Source organism: Rhinopithecus bieti, unplaced genomic scaffold (genome assembly GCF_001698545.2).
Source record: "Rhinopithecus bieti isolate Rb0 unplaced genomic scaffold, ASM169854v2 scaffold_13029, whole genome shotgun sequence".
Lineage (NCBI taxonomy): Eukaryota > Metazoa > Chordata > Mammalia > Primates > Cercopithecidae > Rhinopithecus > Rhinopithecus bieti.
Genome location: NW_016807982.1, coordinates 3,642,430 through 3,662,282, shown reverse-complemented (window position 1 = coordinate 3,662,282; position 19,853 = coordinate 3,642,430). Strand labels below are relative to the sequence as shown.

General features: G+C 44.1%; 1 protein-coding gene across 2 annotated transcripts in view; it reads right to left on the bottom strand.

The window, feature by feature from the left end:
- Positions 1–716: 716 nt before the first annotated feature.
- AGO1 (argonaute RISC component 1) overlaps positions 717–19,853 on the bottom strand; it is a 47,220-nt gene continuing 28,083 nt past the window's right edge. For both annotated transcript variants that reach the window (XM_017884478.1, XM_017884479.1), the window contains exons 13-19: positions 16,618–16,777; positions 16,345–16,435; positions 15,088–15,282; positions 12,895–13,029; positions 12,199–12,300; positions 11,059–11,258; positions 717–10,817 (exon numbers count right to left, since the gene is read on the bottom strand). In XM_017884478.1, the coding sequence (XP_017739967.1) occupies positions 10,709–10,817; positions 11,059–11,258; positions 12,199–12,300; positions 12,895–13,029; positions 15,088–15,282; positions 16,345–16,435; positions 16,618–16,777 (992 nt within the window). In that variant the 3' untranslated portion in view covers positions 717–10,708. The remainder of the gene's footprint in view (positions 10,818–11,058; positions 11,259–12,198; positions 12,301–12,894; positions 13,030–15,087; positions 15,283–16,344; positions 16,436–16,617; positions 16,778–19,853) is intronic.

Here is a 19,853-nt window from a genome sequence, read left to right as displayed (position 1 = left end):
TCCTCTCCACCCTCCCTTTACTCCCCACCCCACAGTTTCTTTTTACGTCTCAACGGAAGACATCTGAGACGCCTTTTCCGGACCACCCATGGTGGGGCACCTGTTAATCTACTACAGTACTGCCTTGGTAGCCCTTTGCCCAGTCTGTTATTTACTACTTGTGTGCCCCCACCCCACTTGAATGTCAGGCAAATAGTAGGTCCCTAATATTTGTTGCCTTAATGAAACATGATGCTATTTTATTCAGGCTGAGGAATGATTCATAATTTCTCCCCATGTCCTTATGCTTCAGTAATACGGTTTTTTTTTTTAATCAAAATAATTTTTTAAAGAGGAAAAGGAGAAAGAATATCCTATCTTCAGTTCCCCTCACTGTGGGACTTTGGATCAGTCACTTGATCTCTTTGGGCTTCAATTTTCTTATCTGAAAAACTGAGAGAACAGTATGTACCTTACAGAGTTGTAAGGTTAGGGAATGTACATAAAGCACAGAGGAAAGCCTCCCCAAATTTTAGTGAATAACAGAAGTATTTACTATTTACCATTTTAAAGCACTTACCATATAATATTAAACACTTAATAAATGTATGGGACTCAAAACCACATCTGACTCCAATTCTGTCTTACTTTCGGCTTCCTTCACATCCCTACCCCCGTGGCTGAAAATACCCTCCCCAATTTTAAAATATCAAATTAAATGTCACCAGATGAAACACTGCATCTTAAAAGTCATTTTTAATCCTCGACTGTACACAATCCAAATCTTGGTAGCAGCATCTGACAGGGTAAATACCAACTCTTGTGCAAGGGTCTTTTATATCCTCAACCCCTCTGATTCTGGAACTGGTTCCCTAAACAAAGGCAGACTTCTTCGGCTTCTTCCAGAATAGACAATAGACATGGTGACAGTGATGAACCCTTGAGGTGGGCTAGTCTTTTTCGACATTGGCAGAGCAGAATTTATACCCTCTGATTCACTCCATCTCAATAAATGTCAATGATGCCTTTCTATCTACTGCTATCCAGGAACCCACCTCTTTAGAGTGAACGCATGTGAAAGGCTCATGATTTGTAATATCAAGAAGTAGGAAGACAAAGAGGTTTGAAGGATTCTGCCAAAGGCAAAGCTGTATGAGGCTCTCTCCTGACTACATGTACACCCTATTTTTGGATAACTCATTCCCAACTGAGTCTGCTCTTAAGGGTACAGAGCAGGGTCGTTGGGTATTACCTTAACTCCCATTGCCCCAGTACCTAGAACAGTGCCAGTGCCTGGCACATAGCAGCATTCAGTATATTTGTTGGATGGATGGATAGATAGATGAATAAATAAATGAGCTTCAAGAATGGGGCTCAGCAAACAAGCTAAAACTCTGCCCTCATACCTGGTGACACTGGTTGTTCTGAGAAGAAAGAAATACAGAAATAGTACAAAATCTCAGGTGCAGAGAAATCAGTGCCCTCTGAAAGTTGAACCTCCTCAGGAGCCATCAAATACCCAGTGCAAAATTTCCTAAAATATGACACAAAAGTATAAACTAGAAAAGAAAAAAGCAACAAATGGAGCTTTAATAACTTCGCAAAATTTTAAACTTTTGCTCTTCAAAATGAAAAGGCAAGCCACAGACTGGGAAAAATAGATGTGAAAGATATAACCAACAATGGACTTGTGTTTAAAATGAATAAAGAACCCTTACAACTGAATAAAACTCAATTTTGAAACAGGTAAAAGAGGCTGGGCCCAGTGGCTTATGCCTGTAATTCCAGCACTTTGGAAGGCTGAGGCAGGAAGATAGCTTGAAGCTGAGAGAGGCCAGCCCGGGCAATAATAATGAAACTGAACTGCTACCAAAAGGAAAAAAATTTTTTTTTTTTTTAATTAGCTGGGCATGGTGGTGTGTGCCTGTAAGCCCAGCTACTCAGAAGGCTGAGGTGGGAGGACTGCTTGAGACCAGGAGGCAGAAACTGCAGTGAGCCGTGATCGTGCCACTGCACTCCAGCCTGGGTGACAGAGTGAGACACTGTCTCAAAAACAACAAATACAATGGGTAAAAGATGTGAACAACAAAGATATGGGGATAGTAAGTAAGCATATGAAAAGATGATCAGTATCACTGGTCACTAAGGAAAGGCATAATGAGCTACCAAATACTCAGTGCATGCAGGAAAGACAGGGTGGCCAGCTGCCACTTTAAGCGCTAAGTTCCTGCCCAGTAAGTCAGGCTCAGGGACACACAGTGCACACTTCCCTCCCTGCTGCCACTATTATTCTACTCCACTTAGGACTTTCTACTCCTAGGCTTCTTGTGTGAGACAAGAAACATCACTGGATAAGGACAGCAACTGAGTAGAATCTTCTCACATGGGCCAAGATTAGAGTCACCTGGGCACCTGAGTTCAAATCTCTTCTCCTAGACCATCAGTTTCTACAAGGTAGAAAGTAAGTTACTATACACTGTAGCAAGATACAATATAAAACTTGGGCTTTAGGGACAGACACAGCTAACACTGAAGGCCCTCTCTTGCTGTGAGCCTGGGAAAGTCATTCAGATTCATGTTTCTCATCTGTAAAAGTTGAAGTACCTTTGAGACCAGACGCTGCTTATCCAATAGCCCTTATCTCCCTTCTTGCTGGTAGACATGACTGGACTTTCTAGTCTACGTGACTCAAAGGATCATTCATTCATCTAAGCCACTCATGATGGATGATCTTACTTGCTTTGCCAGTGACAGGAGTGAGATGACCCATTTCTAGCAAAGCCATGAGGCCGGATCTGCTGGAGCTTCCAGGAAGACTTCCTTGCTTTAGAAGGACATGGAAAAATTTGTCTCTTTTGCCAGGCATGGTTCTGTCAGCATTTCCTTCCCGGAATTACAGTAGCCATATTGGGACCATGAGCGAACTGGCATGAGGATAAACAACATGGAGGATGGCAGACCAAAAAGATTTCAAGAAACTAATTCTTTGGTGTTATCACTGAGCCACTGAATTAACCAACCTTGGAGTAACATTAAATTAGGCTTTCTTGTCATATGAAATGATAGTTTTCTTATTTAAGAAAAATTTAATCATAATTTTGTAATATGCAATTGAAGATAACTGACAAACTATTTTGCATGTAAAGATGCTGTAAGATGCAATTGTATAAGATACTGTAGAAAACACCTAGCCAAGTACTTCAAAGCACCCAAACAAACCCTTCCTCCTTTTGCAGCTCACTCTCATTAGTAGCTCACAGGCCTTTTCCAAAAACCTGGTTCAAAGTTCCCACTGTCTCTTTTAAGAAGAAAGTTCCCTGCCTTTGGAAAATGGGGACAAAAGATCAAACGCTCCCTAAAAAGGTCCCTCAATATTATACTTTGTCCAAAAAAAAAAAAAAAAAAAAACCCCAAAACAAAAAACCATTGCCAAGAGGATGGTGGTGAAGGTGCTACAGTCCAGAACAACAGGATAGTATGTTCCTGCAGGGTAAGCCACAAAGGCCTAAAAAACCCTGCTATGATATACTGGAGAAGGCAGTTGTGCTGAAGTGGAAAACTAAATGCGCCTAATTCCCCAGCAAATCCACTTTTCCAGCTCTTCCTTCTTGACACAGCTGCTTTGACGGAGTACTTCTGTCATGCTCTGTGTGCCTTCTAAGCCTGCCTAGGCATTTCCCAGCCTATCATCAGAGGAATAAATGTCTGCAAAGCTAGAAACAAAAAAGGTGAGCTAATTTTCCAATTCAACATTACTTCCCATTCAAGCAGTAGACAGCAGCTTAAGGATGGCCCAGACACAGAACTTCCAACTAGTCTTTTCCTTGCACTAACTCTTTTAGCCACCAAATCCAAATTGCCATGAGATTCTGGGATCTGCTACACCAAGAGATACCAAACAAATACCCAGCCTGACTACCCCAAGGCAACTGCTAGTCCAGAATGTGCTCCAGAATATTTTGCCAACTGACAGAGCAGAAGGAAGGGTGCTCAACCAGTAATGAAAAGGAATGCCCAGAGGTGCCAGGACAAGCCTTCACTGAAAACCTTGAGCTCCAGGACCAGACAATGCAGGCTCCCAGTCTTTTTTAACTTGAGTAGCAACCACAGGCAAATCCTGAAGGCTTTTCAGTATCAATCTTTTCTAAAACTAAAGGTTATACCAAAATTTGCCATAATCATCATCCTCCCATTCCCCCTGCTAAGTACTTTATTTCTGCCTCACTTGGGGTAATAAATTTATGTCTTATTTCAACTGGGCAAAATCTGCTCCATGTCTAATCTGCTCTTCAAGTTCAACCAACCTCCCTAACCCTTGCTGCTGAAAAGAAGCATGGGGCTGGCTGGCTCTTTCCCAAGGGAGTCTGCCAGGTGATAGCCACAGGCCAATTCACAACACTTGGCCTCCAGAGGAATGCTAGGTCCACGTATGTACACACTGGCTGCCACTGATAATTTCTCACTGGGCCCTCTGCCAGAATCCTTCTCTGAGCCTTCTTACCCCCATGCATTGAAATAACAGTGCTCTAGCAGTACCAGGAAGTATGCCAGAATTTACATGCTTGACAATTATACCATCAGCTTAAAGTACAAAACCATAAAACCTCCAATTTAGGGGGAGTGGGAAAAGACAATGATAATCTGGTTAAGTATCTGCTTACCTGAAGATTCAGGAATTCTGAGTTCACCCTGTGTACTCCTATCACTTCTTGATCCGCTGCCCACCCAGCCTATACTCATGAACTACAGACTACTAGCCTATTTCAATTCTATTTGCACATACTGATCCGTTGGTATATGCCATGACCCTGAGATGACAAAAATGAAGAGAATATAGCTTCTGCTCCTAGGAGTTCACAGGCTCTAAAGAAGACCAAGTTATGGAAATATAGTATTCTACTATTATCTAGTACACTGGAACAGAGTTTATAATATTCGCTAGGAACAAAATTAGGTTTTGTTTATTCTTTTACAATTATCTCCTAATTGGTGGTAGTTGTGGGGAACTTGAAAGTCCTAGTCTTAGCCATTTTAGAATTGGTTTTTCCAATGCTCATTTTCAAGAAATACTGGAGAATAACCTAAGTAAGTCATAGAGTTATAAGATCCCCAACAGATGGGGAGTAGAAAGGTAAAACACACAGAAAAAGAAGAACTCCTTCTCTGCAGCAGTTCATGTTGTTAATCACACCCTTCGTGAAACTTCTACTCCGATTTCTTCTCCTACCTCACTAAACTGGTTCAACAAAGAATCAAAAAACCCACAAGCTTTCTACCAGTGATCTGTCACCTTAAGATCTGCTTCCTCGCCCCATCCTTTAAACTGAGTTTCTTAGGGGGTTGTATACTATGTTTCTCTTCTCTTTTTCTAAGCTAACTTGTTCATGCCTATGGCTTTAACTACCATCTATGACTCCCATATCTATAAATGCAGTTTTACAGTCTTACCTGAGCACCAACCTGTGTTTACTGGACACCTTACCCTTATTGCCCCAAAAAAACCTCAAAACTCAGTCTATACAACATTGTCTTTCTTCAAAAACTCCCCACCTTCCTTCTACAGTCTCCCCCTGCCACTCCCATCTTGACTGGCAGAATGTCCCAACACACTCTTATGCTCAAGGAGAAAGCTGGGAGCTAACCTCTACTCCTGTCTTCTCCCACCAGCCATCGAGTCCTACTAATTCTATCTCTTGTCTCTCAAATCTGTCCCTTCCTCCCTATATTCGTTGCTGTAGTCTTATTCTACTCCCTCATTATCTTTATCCTATGCCAGGGGACCATTTGGCTAGTCATATCCCCCATCAAACTTAATTCCCTTAATGAGACAGACACTATTTTCCTCATTTTGAATTGTGCCTGCCCTCCCCACAATACTGCTGGCACAGTGCTTTGCATGTTTGTTGAATGAAGAATAAATGGAGGCCCTGTGAAGTATTCCCGCATAACAATCTACAATATAATTCTCACCTAAAATCTATTAGAGATGCAATCAGTCCCAAAAGTTTGTTTTGCTGGTAGGAAAAAAAGAGAAAGACCGCACTTCAGAAATAGAAGCCACTGTTGTCTTTATAAAACACAGAATTGTGCTGCTGCTGCTGCTGCTGTTGCTTGCTTCAGAAGGAACTGTACATTACAGCTGCTGGGATAATTTCACGATGGACTGGACAAGGTACAGCTCAAAGCAGGACACAAACACAAGTCTCAAAGGGAAACAAATGCAAACAAGTACACAGCTGTGGGGATCCAGAGACATTTCCCCATCCATGCTGGACTTGAGAGGGATAAAAAGTTTAGAAACTAAAGTGAAACCCAGAGTAGTCACACATGCCCACCACATGGCTGCTAAGTGCAACATCACACACCAATTAGGCTGGACTGTGTGCACAGGAAAGTAATTTCATTTTTCCTTATTGCTACTACACCAAGGGACTCAGTGCATTTGACGAATGTCTTTACTTGCACAATTCTTGGAGGGTTTCCTATTTTCCTCTGTAGAGAAGGAAATCTCCCTTTCCCAACTCATTCTGTTTCGTTTTTAGCTCATTCCTTCCCCTCCCTTTCTTGGATGCCCAAACAGCAGCCAGAGGTTCTAAGTCAGTATGAATAGAGTAAGGGGAGAGCACCAACCCAGCCTCTCTCCCTGCCCAGGGAGAAGGCAAGTCCTATTAAGTTGGAGGAAAGAGAAAACCAGAAAATACCTCCTTCCCAATCTGCTTAGAAGGCCAAATAGTAAAAAGTGCCCTGCATATCCCTGCCATGATCAGATTTTAAGAAGGAAGGTATTCCAGCTACCATCCTAGATTGGCCTAGGCCCCATATATAAATAAAATAACTTCCCCCAATGTAGTTTCCAAAACTGCCTTTTGTCTAGTTTGAGATGATTTTTCTACCCTGAAGGGGAAGAAACTTCCAACCTTGTTAGTTCACAGGATTCCAGGTCCAAAATTGTCCCACCAGCCTTACAAATATCCTATGGACCAGCCAATAGTGTGCCCTTGTCTGCCCATCTTGAGTGCTGGCCTTATTCACAAACAGAAGAAGAAAAGTATCCAAAAACACTGCTGCTCAGCTAAATAGGAGGCCATAGAGAAGCTATCTAGCAGGTGGGGCATTAGGAGCTTTTTAGGGAAGTTTCAAAATTCTAGGTACCTTCTTCTTCGGCTTTATGTTAAGCCTAAGTTCCCAGCAACAATAGCCCCAGGCTTATCCCTGGAGGCCAGTGTAGCACCTCAATCCTTAATGGATCAGGTTGGATTGGATAAACAATCAAAGAACAGGGCTCTCTCCTTTCCCACCTTTTATTCAAATTCTCTCCATTCTCTTCTCATCACTCTTTCCCTTATGTCCATCCCCTAACACTCAAGCCCAGGATACCCAAGTAGCTCAACCCTAAGACAATCTCAGAAAAGGCAGGCCCCAGGTAAAGAGATAAAGAATCAGATTTAGTAAAAGCAATGAGAGAAACCAGCTCCAAGGAGTGGACAGGTGTGGAAAATGCCAGAAACCCTCCTGACTTCACACAAGTTGGGCAGGTCAGTTGCTCTTCTCTAGTATAAGCTTGAGGGCAGTCCAGCCCAGGTGAACATCTCTGGGCTTGGGGAACAGGTTCTTGGTCTTCTGCAGTCAAGGAGCTAAGCCTGACCTTGCCAGCTAACAGTGGGATCATTGCAGCCATGCAGAGATTTCATCATCACATAGGCAGGCAGGCAGGCAGGCAGGCATGCAGGCAGGCAGGCCGGCCAGCAAGCAAGCAGAGTGAATAGTAGAAAAGGGAAAGGAAGCCAGGGAAAAAGAGAAGAGGAAAAGGAAGGCAAAACAGTGGTACAAAGGGAGCAAGAGACCCATCTAAGAGGATGAGGCTGGGGGTCCCCCAAGCACTTCCTTGAAGCTTGGGTAAGAAGCACCACTTAAACCAAATCCACATGAGCCAATGCTTGCTGCCAACACCACTTCTCCATTTGCATCCATCACCTTTCAAACAAGAATAATCCTCAAGGTCAGGGTTATTTTCCAAGTCTCAAAAATTTTTTTTTTACAAAAAAATCAGAGTAAGAAGTCATTTCTTGTCATTGCCCAAAGCTGATTCTCTTGTTTTTTTATTTCTTGAATGGCATAGGCCATGGCAAAGGGCTAAAAATGCATTTCAAGCCCCAGCTGATAACCAACTGGAGAGAGTGAGGCAAAGAGAGAAAAGGAGAGAACACAAACTTGTTGCTGGGAGTAGAGGCTGCCACCTGCTCCCTATGGACATTTGCAAATGCTGGTGAATGACTGGACCCTCCAGGAATAGTGCCCTGATCCTAGCCCCAAAATGTACCCAAGTAGAGAACATGCAGAGCCCACTGTCCCAGAAGAGCTCCCCTCCCCAAAGAGTGACAGAACACGAAGTAGACTGTATATGAAGGCAATGGACAGGGCAGATGGAGTGTTAGCATCACTCTCTTTAGGCACTTGTGTAAGGAATGTAGGCTCTCCAGTGAGCTGCCTCCTCCCAGAGCCCTCCATTCTGTTCTTCAGCTGGGCTTGTGCCTATAGGGCACCCCATGCTGTAGCCAGCAGGAAAAAAGTAAAGGAGGAGTTACTCAACAGTCCTGATGCTTTCTCCATAATGAATGTTTGTGCTACGTTTTGTGAGTTGCTGAACAATGTAGCCAACCAGAACAGAACCTGGGACAGATTGTTTTGCATAGCAAATCCGGGTCATACAAGGGCAGCTGAGGAGAGGAAACGGTAGTTCTAACTCTATAGGCCAGGATTTAGACCCTCCTTCCTCCAGCTGGCCTCCAAGCCTGGGCTAGGTCTAAAGTAATCATGGCTTCATCACCAGATCAGATAGATCCAAACCCAGGCTCCTCAAAAAGAGGAAATTCCACACTGAAGTTGCAACTCCCCATCCCAAGCGGTGGGGCAGGAAAAAAATGAACAGTCAAGGAAAAAGGGCAGGGGGGGGATGCTTGCTTCAAGGCCAACAGAGACCAAGCTAGAACCACCACCTTCTCCAGTCCTGCAAGACAGCCAAACCCCATGTCTCAAGACAAAAAAAAAAAAAAAAAAAAAGCCCATGCCACCCACTCACATGCCCTAGTGGGAAACCAGGAAAAATTCATTTGTGTAAACAGAAGCAATAGGGAGCAGCAAAATTCCCTAGCCTGTCCACAGGACACACTGGAATCCAGGATGAGCCAAAGGGTCAGAGGACAGTCCAGAGGAAGGAAAAAGATGCACTTGCAAGAAAGAGTGCAGGACAGTGCAGAGGAGGGAGGCTACAGCAAGAGAAAGGTATTATCTGCACAGAGGAAGGATGGAGCCCGGACCCCATCTTGGGGTGATAACCACCCCCTCCCTACCTAGCCAGGTCAGAGAACAAATCAGGTACACAGTTCATTCTGATGGCTCAATGTTTCCGGGATATAAACTCATCAGGCATGGGAAGGATTTCCAAATTTTGGCAATACACTCAAGTTATGGTATAAAAATAACATTTTGTTTTCTCTCTTTTTTCTCATTTTAGACCTAAGAGTTTTTTGTTATAAGACACCCCAGTTAAGAAATATTGAAACACAAGAGACTTGACCATCAAGGGAGAAAAGAAGCCAAGAGTGAAAAATGCTATGAAAGTAACTCCAGACCTGGGTGGGGTGGGAGGTAGGAGGAACAAGGAGAAAAGGAGGCATAAGTGGAAAGGCCAGGGGCCAGTCATCTCAGCAGCTCCGAGACTTGTCATGTTTGAAAGTGCAAATGTCAATGGATTTTAACCATCTTGAGGTTGTGATCTTTTAAAAAGCTCAATGAATGAGGAAGTCGATTCCTTCAAATGCAAAATAGCTGGCTTTCTGGCTGGAGGTTTGTTGGGTCTGGGGTATTTCTTCCCCATCTACCTCCTCTCCCACCCCCACCCCATTCCCCAAAGAAAGGTACAAAAGGTTGCAGTTCTGCAGCATTACCGTTACAGGGAAGGCACTGGTTACCCACCAGCGGGCGGAAGGAAGACAGGGTCATGTCACTTCAAAGCTAAGTGCCATAGTGCCTTAAGTATTACTAGGGGCTGGATGTCTGTCAGGGAGGAGAAGGTGGGGCAGAAAATGTGGACAGAGAGGAATAAGGGGAAGGCGGGGTGGCAGCTGGGGGAGGAGCAACCAAAACCATTAAAAAATCTTCCTACAAACTGGATTCTGAACCCATTAAAACATCTAGTATCCTAAAATATTGATCTGGGTCTGGTTTCATTTTTCTTCTTAAACAAATCTAGTCCTTTTCTGATTAAGGCTCCTAAAAAATCCTTCCCTCCTCCCACCCACTTTCTCAAGCCCCTCACTTTCCCATCTAAAGTATCAAACCCAAACCTAACCAGCTTTTGTCGCAGGGCTACAGAGTTGACCTTACCAAGCTGTCAAGCATGAGTCTTTAGCACTGTGAGTCACATGAGACACCTGTGTGTATGGTGGGCACCAGTGCTGCCCCTTTTGGTCCAGTGGGGTCAGGGCCAGATGTGACAAGATGGGGTGAGGGGTAGGGGACATGAGGTTGATATCAGAGATTTCTGGCTGGTGGTCTGTCTTGCTGGCCCTGTTCCCCACTCTCACACCACCTCTACAGAAGGAAACAAGGCGTCCTACACTCCTCCCTACCCCACCTCCCTCCTCCTTGCTTCCTCTGGATTTGGGTGGCACAGCTCCTGGGGCTTGGAAAGCTTTCTTCTATCCAGTGAGGTAACAGCGTTCTGCCTTCAAGCGAAGTACATGGTGCGCAGAGTATCCTGGTGAACCTGCACGGCTTTGGCCAGGGCCTGGGGGTCCCGCCCATTGCTTTGCCCCGATATGTGGCTCCCCTCTCCACTGAAAAGGAAAAAATGAAAGAAGTCCTTCCTGGTGAACTGAGCTGCTGCTAATTCCCTCACCCAGCCCTGGGATGCCAATTCCCATACCAACTTAAGAGAAAATCCCAACCCAGGATTGGGCAGACGAGCCCAATGACACCAAATTGGACAGCACTCATTTCCTTCTACCAAGGAAAGTTGAGAAGATCTGGCATAACAGGCTGAAGCAAAAAGGAGGCCAACCTGATCCCAGGTCTCACCTATCATGCTCCTTGTCCACCAGGTGGTATCGTGCCCGGAAAGCCACCAGGCGGGCATAGTAGGCAGGTGCTGGGATAGAGACAGAGCGTGTGCATCGTACATAAGTGTGGCACAGCTGGTACGTCAGGATCTGGAGCTCATCCGCTGTGAAACGGTTGTCATCCCAAAGAACATAGTAATGGGATGGTCGGCTGGTGCCCTGGGAAGATAGGAAGATGAGGGGTCCCAGGCTGAGCAGAGGAGATGGCTGATAATAGGGGAACAGGATCACTATTAAGAATACGGCTGGGTAGATAATTCACCCATGAACAGGCAGACGCAAAACTACCAATGTCATAAAGCACTCTTCTTAAAGGCAACCTGCAAGTGTACTCAGGGCTTATTAAGAGAGCAGTCCTGGCTGGGCACAATGGCTCATGCCTGTAATCCCAGCACTTTGGGAGGCCAAGGCGGGTGGATCACTTAAGGTCAGGAGTTCAAGACCAGCGGGGCCAAAATGGTGAAACCCTGTCTCTACTAAAAATACAAAAATTAGGCCAGGCGCAGTGGCTCACGCCTGTAATCCCAGCACTTTGGGAGGCCGAGACGGGCGGATCACGAGGTCAAGAGATCGAGACCATCCTGGCTAACAAGGTGAAACCCCGTCTCTACTAAAATACAAAAAAAATTAGCCGGGCGTGGTGGCGGGCACCTGTAGTCCCAGCTACTTGGGAGGCTGAGGCAGGAGAATGGCGTGAACCCGGGAGGCAGAGCTTGCAGTGAGCCGAGATGGCACCACTGCACTCCAGCCTGGGCGACAGAAAAAAAAAAATACAAAATTTATTTTTGTATTTTGTCTCAAAAAAAAAAAAAATACAAAAATTAGCTGGGCACGGTGGCACATGCTCGTAATCCCAGCTACTCGGGAGGCTGAGGCGGGAAGGCAGAAGGACCGCTTAAACCCAGGAGACAGAGTTTGCAGTTAGCTGAGATTGTGCCACTGCACTCCAGCCTGGGGGACAGAACGAGACTCCACCTCAAAACAAAACAAACGAACATTAATTTGGATGTCATTCAGTGATGACTGATATATTCTAGAGGCAATGTGAATAAACAACTCATCTTTGACCCATTGGAACCCCAAGATATAGCCCCGCTACCTGGATGCCTGCGTGGCTGCACAGATAGAAGTCAAACTCAAATGGATGGGTGATGTTGGTGTCCACTGTGGTCCCAGCTGGGATGTTACCACTCTTCCCAATCTGTATAGAGACAAACACAACCAAGATCCCAAGACCTGCCTGGCCCTAACCAGGACCCTGGCTCAATTCTACTCTGACTTCACCAAAATCCCAAGAACAAAGCCAAAGTTGCTATTCCCAGAGGGTACTGAATCTTAAAATAATATGCTTCTAAAGTCACACAGACCTATGTTCAAGTCCTATTAGCTGTATGATCTTAACAAGTCATTTAACCTTTCTGAGGTTAAACTGGAGATAATAATAATACCTACCTCACAGGGTTGCTGTGAGGAAGACGCCTTGTACAGTATCTGGCACATAGGAGGAGTTCAATAAATGGTAGTTCCCTTTCCCTTCTCTGGGAGCTGGTCTATATATGGGGTCTAGGCCAGGGAGCTAGGAGGAGGGAAAGGAAGTATAAGGGAAGGAGGGGAGGAGGTGGACACTAGTGAAGGCAGTGGTAGAGGAAGGACCACAAGAGCTAGGAGGAGGGAAGGGGCCAGGGAGGATGGATAGGACAAGGACTAAATCCCCAGCCTTTATCTCAAGGGCTTCTTCTCTATTAAGATAAGGGAGACAGAAGGAGGGGATGGGAGGCCTCAGTCCCTCACTCACTCGCTCATTCTTGTCAGCACAGAAAAGGCGGGTGTGATGACGTTTCTGCACCACAATATAAGTGATCCCAGGCTGGTAGTCCTTTTCCAGTTTGATGCAGGCATCACGAATGGCCAGTAGCTCATAGTGGAGTATCTAGGCACAAGATGGGGAAGGAAACAAAGAAACACACAGTTCCTCTTGAGTTCACATACCCTTCTGAACTAAGGAGTTGCCACTTGTAATATAGCTTTTGGCTCAGTCTCCCTTTATATGCTGATGCTCAACAATTAGAGATGATAGGCCCTTCTTGTCAAAAGCAGCCTTATACTCAGTTCACTTAATATGTTCCTATAAAACCTTGGCCAGGAGGCTTGGCATCAGAAGACAACAAACATCTGGTTCCTGTGTATAAAGAGACCTAATACCAAGACACAGAACCAAGGTTCCCAGAGAAATCACTAAAATCACAATGCCCAAAGTTAGTTTCACTCAGGATCAGGCAGCTAATGAGAGTTCTCTTTTGGGCTCTAAGAGCAGACAGGTTGTGGACCACCAGAGAAGAGCAGACATATAGCTCCATAATGGGTGCAGAGAGAGTAGATGAATTCAGTCCCACAAAGCAGCAGGATTATAAGAAAATGGGCTAGCTAAGGGAAAAGCTAGAAGTAAATAATCATAGGCAATAGTTTCCTATGGCCATGGATGTCAGATATAGAGGGTCAAAACTGTATGGTACAGAACGATACACTTTGGAATCAATTAGACTTAAATCCAAGCTTTAACTAGTTGTATTACATTGGGCAAGTTATTCAACTCCACTAAGTCTCATTTTCTCCACATCTGTTAATGTTACTAAGACCTGCTTCACAAAGCTGTTATGAAGACTAAGATAGACAATTAAGTAAAAGCATAGAAAACCTAGTAGGGTTTAATAACTGCTGATTGCTTTGCTAAGCAGTTTGAATTTTAACCCAAAGCTATGTGAAGCCACTAGACATTTCTGAACAGATATGTGGTATGATAAATGTGTCTGATATTTTAGAAAATACTGGATGACTTAGAAATTGGGCATAATGGCCAGGCACCGTGGCTCACGCCTGTATTTCCAGCACTTTGGGAGGCCAAGGCGGGTGGATCATTTGAGGTCAGGAGTTTGAGACCAGCCTGGCCAACATGGTGAAACCCCGGCTCTACTAAAAATACAAAAATAAGCTGGATGTGATGACTCATACCTGTAGCCCCAGCTACTTGGGAGGCTGAGGAAAGAGAATACTTCAGCCTAGGAGGCAGAGGCTGCAGTGAGCTGAGATCATACCACTGCACTCCACCCTGGGCAAGAGTGAGACTCTGTCCCCGCCAAAAAAAAAAAAAAAAAAAAAAAAAAAGAAAAGAAACGAAACTGGGCCTAACAGTTAAGAGCATAAACTATGGAATCAGACCAATGTGTCTGAATCCCAGTTCCACTCCTAATTAGCTTTGATGACATTAAAGAATCATGTAACATTTCCAAGCCTGTTTTCTCATCTGTTAAATGTAAATACATTATTATTCCATAGGACTATTATAAAGCATTAAATAAAACATATGTTTCCACTCAGATTTAGGACAAAAAATACAAAGAAAAAAAAAATCTGAAGTGCTTAGCACAGTTCATGGCACACAAGAAGTTCACTGGAACAGTAGTTATAATACTATTAAACGGTAGTCAAGGACACCAGTTCAGGATAGAAGTTAAAAAAAAAAAATGAAGACTGGCAGTGAGAATGAATAGGAGGAATATTATGAAGGAAAGTCAAAACAGCATTAGTCCTCAAATGCAGTCTCCAGACTATCAGCATCGCCTAAGAACTTGTCAGTATTGTAAATTCTTGGCCCTCATCCAAGACTCACTGAATCAGAAACTCTTAAGGGTAGAGCCCTTAAAACTGTTTTAACAAGTCCTCCAGGTGATCTTAATGTAAGCTAGCATTTGAGAATCACTGGTCTAAACAATCAGTCTCCAACAGGAACCAACTACTTAAATAGGCACTGAGAGTCTTCTATTATGTATACTCCATCCCTCAGTTGCAATCCTTGCCCCCAAGTCTACCCCATTTAGCAAAGTTCCCTAAGAAGTGACACACCTCCCAGTGCCAATAGCTCATAAAAAGTAGTAGCACCTCGCTTTCCAGCCATGATGTGAAGGTTTTCTCCACCTACTGTGGGCCCTACCTGGGGTAGCTGGCCTTCAGGGACCCCATCTCGGTAGAAGATGATGCGGGTAGGTTTGAAGCGGGTGGACTTGTAGAACTGGATGAGGAGCTCACGCACCATGTAGGACAAGTCTTCAATGATCTCTTGGCGTGGTCGCTGTACCCGCACAGTAGCACAGTATCGGCTGGGGTGGGCATCCATACTGCCTACCACCTGACAATCAGAGAAAGGATTAGCTCCTAGAACCTTCACCCTCACTGTCAGGCTATGGGTTTGTGGAAAGGCTTCTTAGCAAGAAAACTGCAACTGAATGAGTAGGGCGTGGGATTCAAAGAGCCCTGGTTTCAATCTCTATTCTATCACACAAGCAGAAGTTACTCAATCTCTCTGATCTTTTTTCCTCTTCTCAGATGTTAATAAGAACACCTGCTTGCAGTGCTACTGTGGTCCATATTAAGCACCTTACACAGGGCCTAGCCCACAGTAGGTACTTGATAAATTGATTTTTCTACCCTTTGCAGAGAAGCATGTGAAGGTTTAGTACTACTAGATCAAACAATGGCCTCTTCCAGTCCCAAGTTTATCCTTTTTCCCATTCAAATGCTAATCTACCCAGGAATCATGACCATAGTAACAGTGTTCTTGTGGTTGATGGAAGAAACGCCATTTAGAAAGGAGACAGTGGCCAAAGCCTAGGAGGGATGGCCACAAGAAAAACAGGGATAAGCATATTATAGAGTTTCCCTACACTCCCTGAGGTTAAGACTAGTGTGCCAACAGAAATGTGAGGGTTTAGGAAATATAAGTGGGAAAGGAAGTCTGATCCCTAGCAATTTGGAAGCCCCTAGGAGACAAAGAGCAGAAAAGTCAGGAGAGAGATAGGAAAAACATCTAATCTATTACACAGTGAGGATGGGCAGAGGAAAGGATAGGCCCATTAACTAAGTAACTCTCTTTAAAGGGATTTCAGAGAAGATACAGTCCCTCTCCTACATGCCAAAAGCAGGCATGGGGAGAGAGACATTCAAATGCAGAGCAAGAGTGATGCAGAATGAGTCAAGTCTCTGGCTACACTCTCACTACTCTCCCTGAAAAAAGACACCATACAGAGCTACCTTTATGACATATCAAGGGAATGGGAATTGGGAATAGCGAGCTAAATGGAGATCTTACGAAGGGTCAAGAGCCAGAGCTGAGGGAAAGAAATCATGGGTAGTTTTGAGGACTCAGAGCGAAGAGGAGAACCTTATGAGGCAGCTAGAGAAGATCACTCACTGCTGTGATAGAAGGTTTTTTCCCATCCCCTGCTGGGGGGTGTGTAACATCTGCTCCCAGGAATATCACTGGCTGTTGAAAAACGGCAGAGCTGAGCAAGGAAGAGAAAACAAAATGGTGAGGCGTTGGGTCTTCTCTAGCTGGCACCATCCAATACCCACTCTGCTCTTCTCCCCCTTGTGTCTGATTCATTCTGCCTGGCCAGGGTCCTATCTCTTCATCAATTCCCAGCATGGTACCTTGAAAAGGGCAAGTGGACAACAGAGTTCATACCGCTGGTGTGGGACTAGGATGTTGTTAATGCCACCAAGTTTGACATTGATCTTGAGGCAGAGGTTGGACAGAGTCTGAGGTGAGGTCTTGACCACATTCTTCACCTGCACACACTGCGTAGCCATTCCCAAGAGCGTATCTCCAACACGTTTCACCTCAGCTACGGGCGGGGAGAGAAATGATTAGTGCATTCAACAAACATTTACTGAATGCCTACTAGATGCCAGGCAGTGTATGAGGTGCTAGCGAACACAATGATGACAGGAAACACATAAGGTCCCTGCTCTCATAGTGCTTACTAAATAGGGACTAATTTTAAAAATCGTGAAAATTACAACACTGATAAATGACATGACAGGAAACTTCATGGAACAATGACAGCATAAAATAAGAAATAAAAACCTAGTCAGGAAAGGATTCTTGAGTAGGTAATGATTGAAATAAAATCTGAGGACAGCAAAGGACTTAGAGGAGAGGGAGTCTGAGAGACAGCATTCTAGGCAGAGGGAACAACATGCAAAAATGCACCCTGCTAGAAGATAGCAAGATGTGTCTGAGAAACAGAAAGACCATAGCAGCTAAAAAGAAGAGCAAGGGGAGCATGTTGTAAGAATGTGGTCATTAGACTGACCTATTAGAAGAGATAAGGGTAGCTTAAATTAACAAGATGGGTGAGGGCCAGGCGCGGTGGCTCATGCCTGTAATCCCAGCACTTTGGGAGGCCGAGGCAGGTGGATCACGAGGTCAGGAGATTGAGACCATCCTGGCTAACACAGTGAAACCCCATCCCTACTAAAAATACAAAAAAAATAGCTGGGTGTGGTGGCGGGCGCCTGTAGTCCCAGCTACTCGGGAGACTGAGGCAGGAGAATCGCTTGAACTTGGGAGGCAGAGGTTGCAGTGAGACGAGATCACACCACTGCACTCCAGCCTGGGTGACAGAGTAAGATTCAGTCTTGGAAAAATAAATAAAATAAAATAAAATAAAATAAAAATAGGCCATAAATTATTTGTGACACATTTTGAGTCTGAAGTAGTTTTTTGGTCATCTCAGTAAGGATATCAACTAAGCGAATGGGTCTTGTGGTTCAATGCTCAAAAGAGTAGTTTGAAATGGAGATGCAAATTTGTGTGATAATTAGGTACAGAGAGTAGTTGAAGGCATGATCTTGAGATCACTAAGGAAGATAACATAGTAAAAAGAGAAGACAACCTAGATCTGAATCTTTAGGAACTCCCAGTATTGGCAGAACAAGAAGATGAGTCAGCAAAGGACAAAAAATCCAGAAAGCTAGAAGGGAGACCAAGATAATGTTGTATTATGACTGCCAAGGGAAGAGAGTGTTTCAAGAAGGAGCAAGCAGTCAACAAAGTGAAATGCGTCTAAGAGATGAGGTAAAATCAGGACCAGAAATGTCCTCTGGAATTAGTGATATTAAGGTTAAAAAAAAAAATTAGTGTACTGAGGCAAAAATTGTTGTGGTGATTTAAGGTACCAGGAAGAAAATGTAGGACTGACCAACAATTTGGTATGCTTTCAATGGAAGAGATTTGAGTATGTTTAAAAAGATCATATGTACTTCCAAGAGAGATGGAATAGTGGCAAACTAGTTCTACAGACAGCACTCAGAAAAGCCAGATAAAATATAAAATCATCTTTTAAAGGCAGCAGAGAATGCTGAGAAAACAAGAACTAGAGGGGGTAAAATTCCAGAGAGGGAGAAAAAAAAAATCACAGAGGTGAGCTATCTTCAGCAGTTGCTTTTACGCAGGGTACATTTGTTGAATCCAGGTGTGGGTAGGAAGCTAAGAGTCTAAGCTCTGCACCACTGCCATGGAAAAGAAAAGCAACAGTTTTCGCTCCGTTTAGAGATAGATTAATTCTAAACATGAATGATTTTTTTTAATCATTTAAAAAAAACACTTAAAAATAGTATCTTCATGACCCTGGGATTCCTGTTCTTTTTGTTTGTTTGTTTTTTTGAGACGGATTCCAAGTTTGGTAAGGATATAAACTATCTAGAACTCTTTTTTTTTTTTTTTGAGATGGAGTCTCGCTCAATCGCCCAGGCTGGAGTGCAGTGGTGCGATCTCGGCTCACTGCAAGCTCCACCTCCTGGGTTCACGCCATTCTCCTGCCTCAGCCTCCCAAGTAGCTGGGACCACAGGCACCCGCCACCACGCTCGGCTAATTTTTTTGCATTTTTAGTAGAGATGGGGTTTCACCGTGTTAGCCAGGCTGGTCTCGATCTCCCGACCTCGTGATCCGCCCACCTCGGCCTCCCAAAGTACTGGGATTACAGGCTTGAGCCACCGCGCCCGGCACTATCTAGAACTCTCACACACTGCTGGTGAAAGGATAAACTGGTATACTTAAAATCCACTCCTGGATACACTCTCAAGAAAAAATGGTTATATATGTTCAAAGGACACATAGAAGAGTGTTCACTGAAGCATTATTATTATTATCATTATTATTTTTTTTTTTTTGAGACAGAGTCTTCCTCTGTTGCTCAGGCTGGAGTACAGTGGCATGATCTCAGCTCACTGCAATCTCCACCTCCTGGGTTCAAGCAATTCTCCTGCCTCAGCCTCCCGAGTAGCTGGGATTATAGGCACTCGCCACCACACCCAGTTCATGTTTTGTATTTTTAGTAGAGACAGGGCTTCACCATGTTGGCCAGACTTGTATCAAACTCCTCACCTCAGGTGATTCACTTGCCTCGGCCTCCCAAAGTGCTAGGATTACAGGTATGAGTCACTGCACCCAGCCTGAAGCATTATTTTCAATAGTCAAAAACTGGAAACAATCCAAATATGTGCATTAACAGAATGGATAAATAGATGGAAACTGTGTTATATTCATATGATGGAAAAACTATAACAAACCACAACTTTATGTTGCATGAAAGAAGTGAGACACAAAACAAGTATATACTATATGATTCTATTTATATAAAGTTTAAATATAGGCAAAACTAACCTATGGTATTAGAAGCCAGAATAGTGGTTACCACTGGTAGGAGGTCGTAGTGAATGGGGCTGTGGTAAGGTTCTGCTGCTGAACTGGGTGCTGGTTACACTGTTGTGACACTTTATGAAATATCACTAAGCTGAACATGTAAGATTTCTATATATACAATTTAATAAAAAGTTTACATTAAAAAAAATCAGTTTTTTGGCCGGGCGCGGTGGCTCAAGCCTGTAATCCCAGCACTTTGGGAGGCTGAGACAGG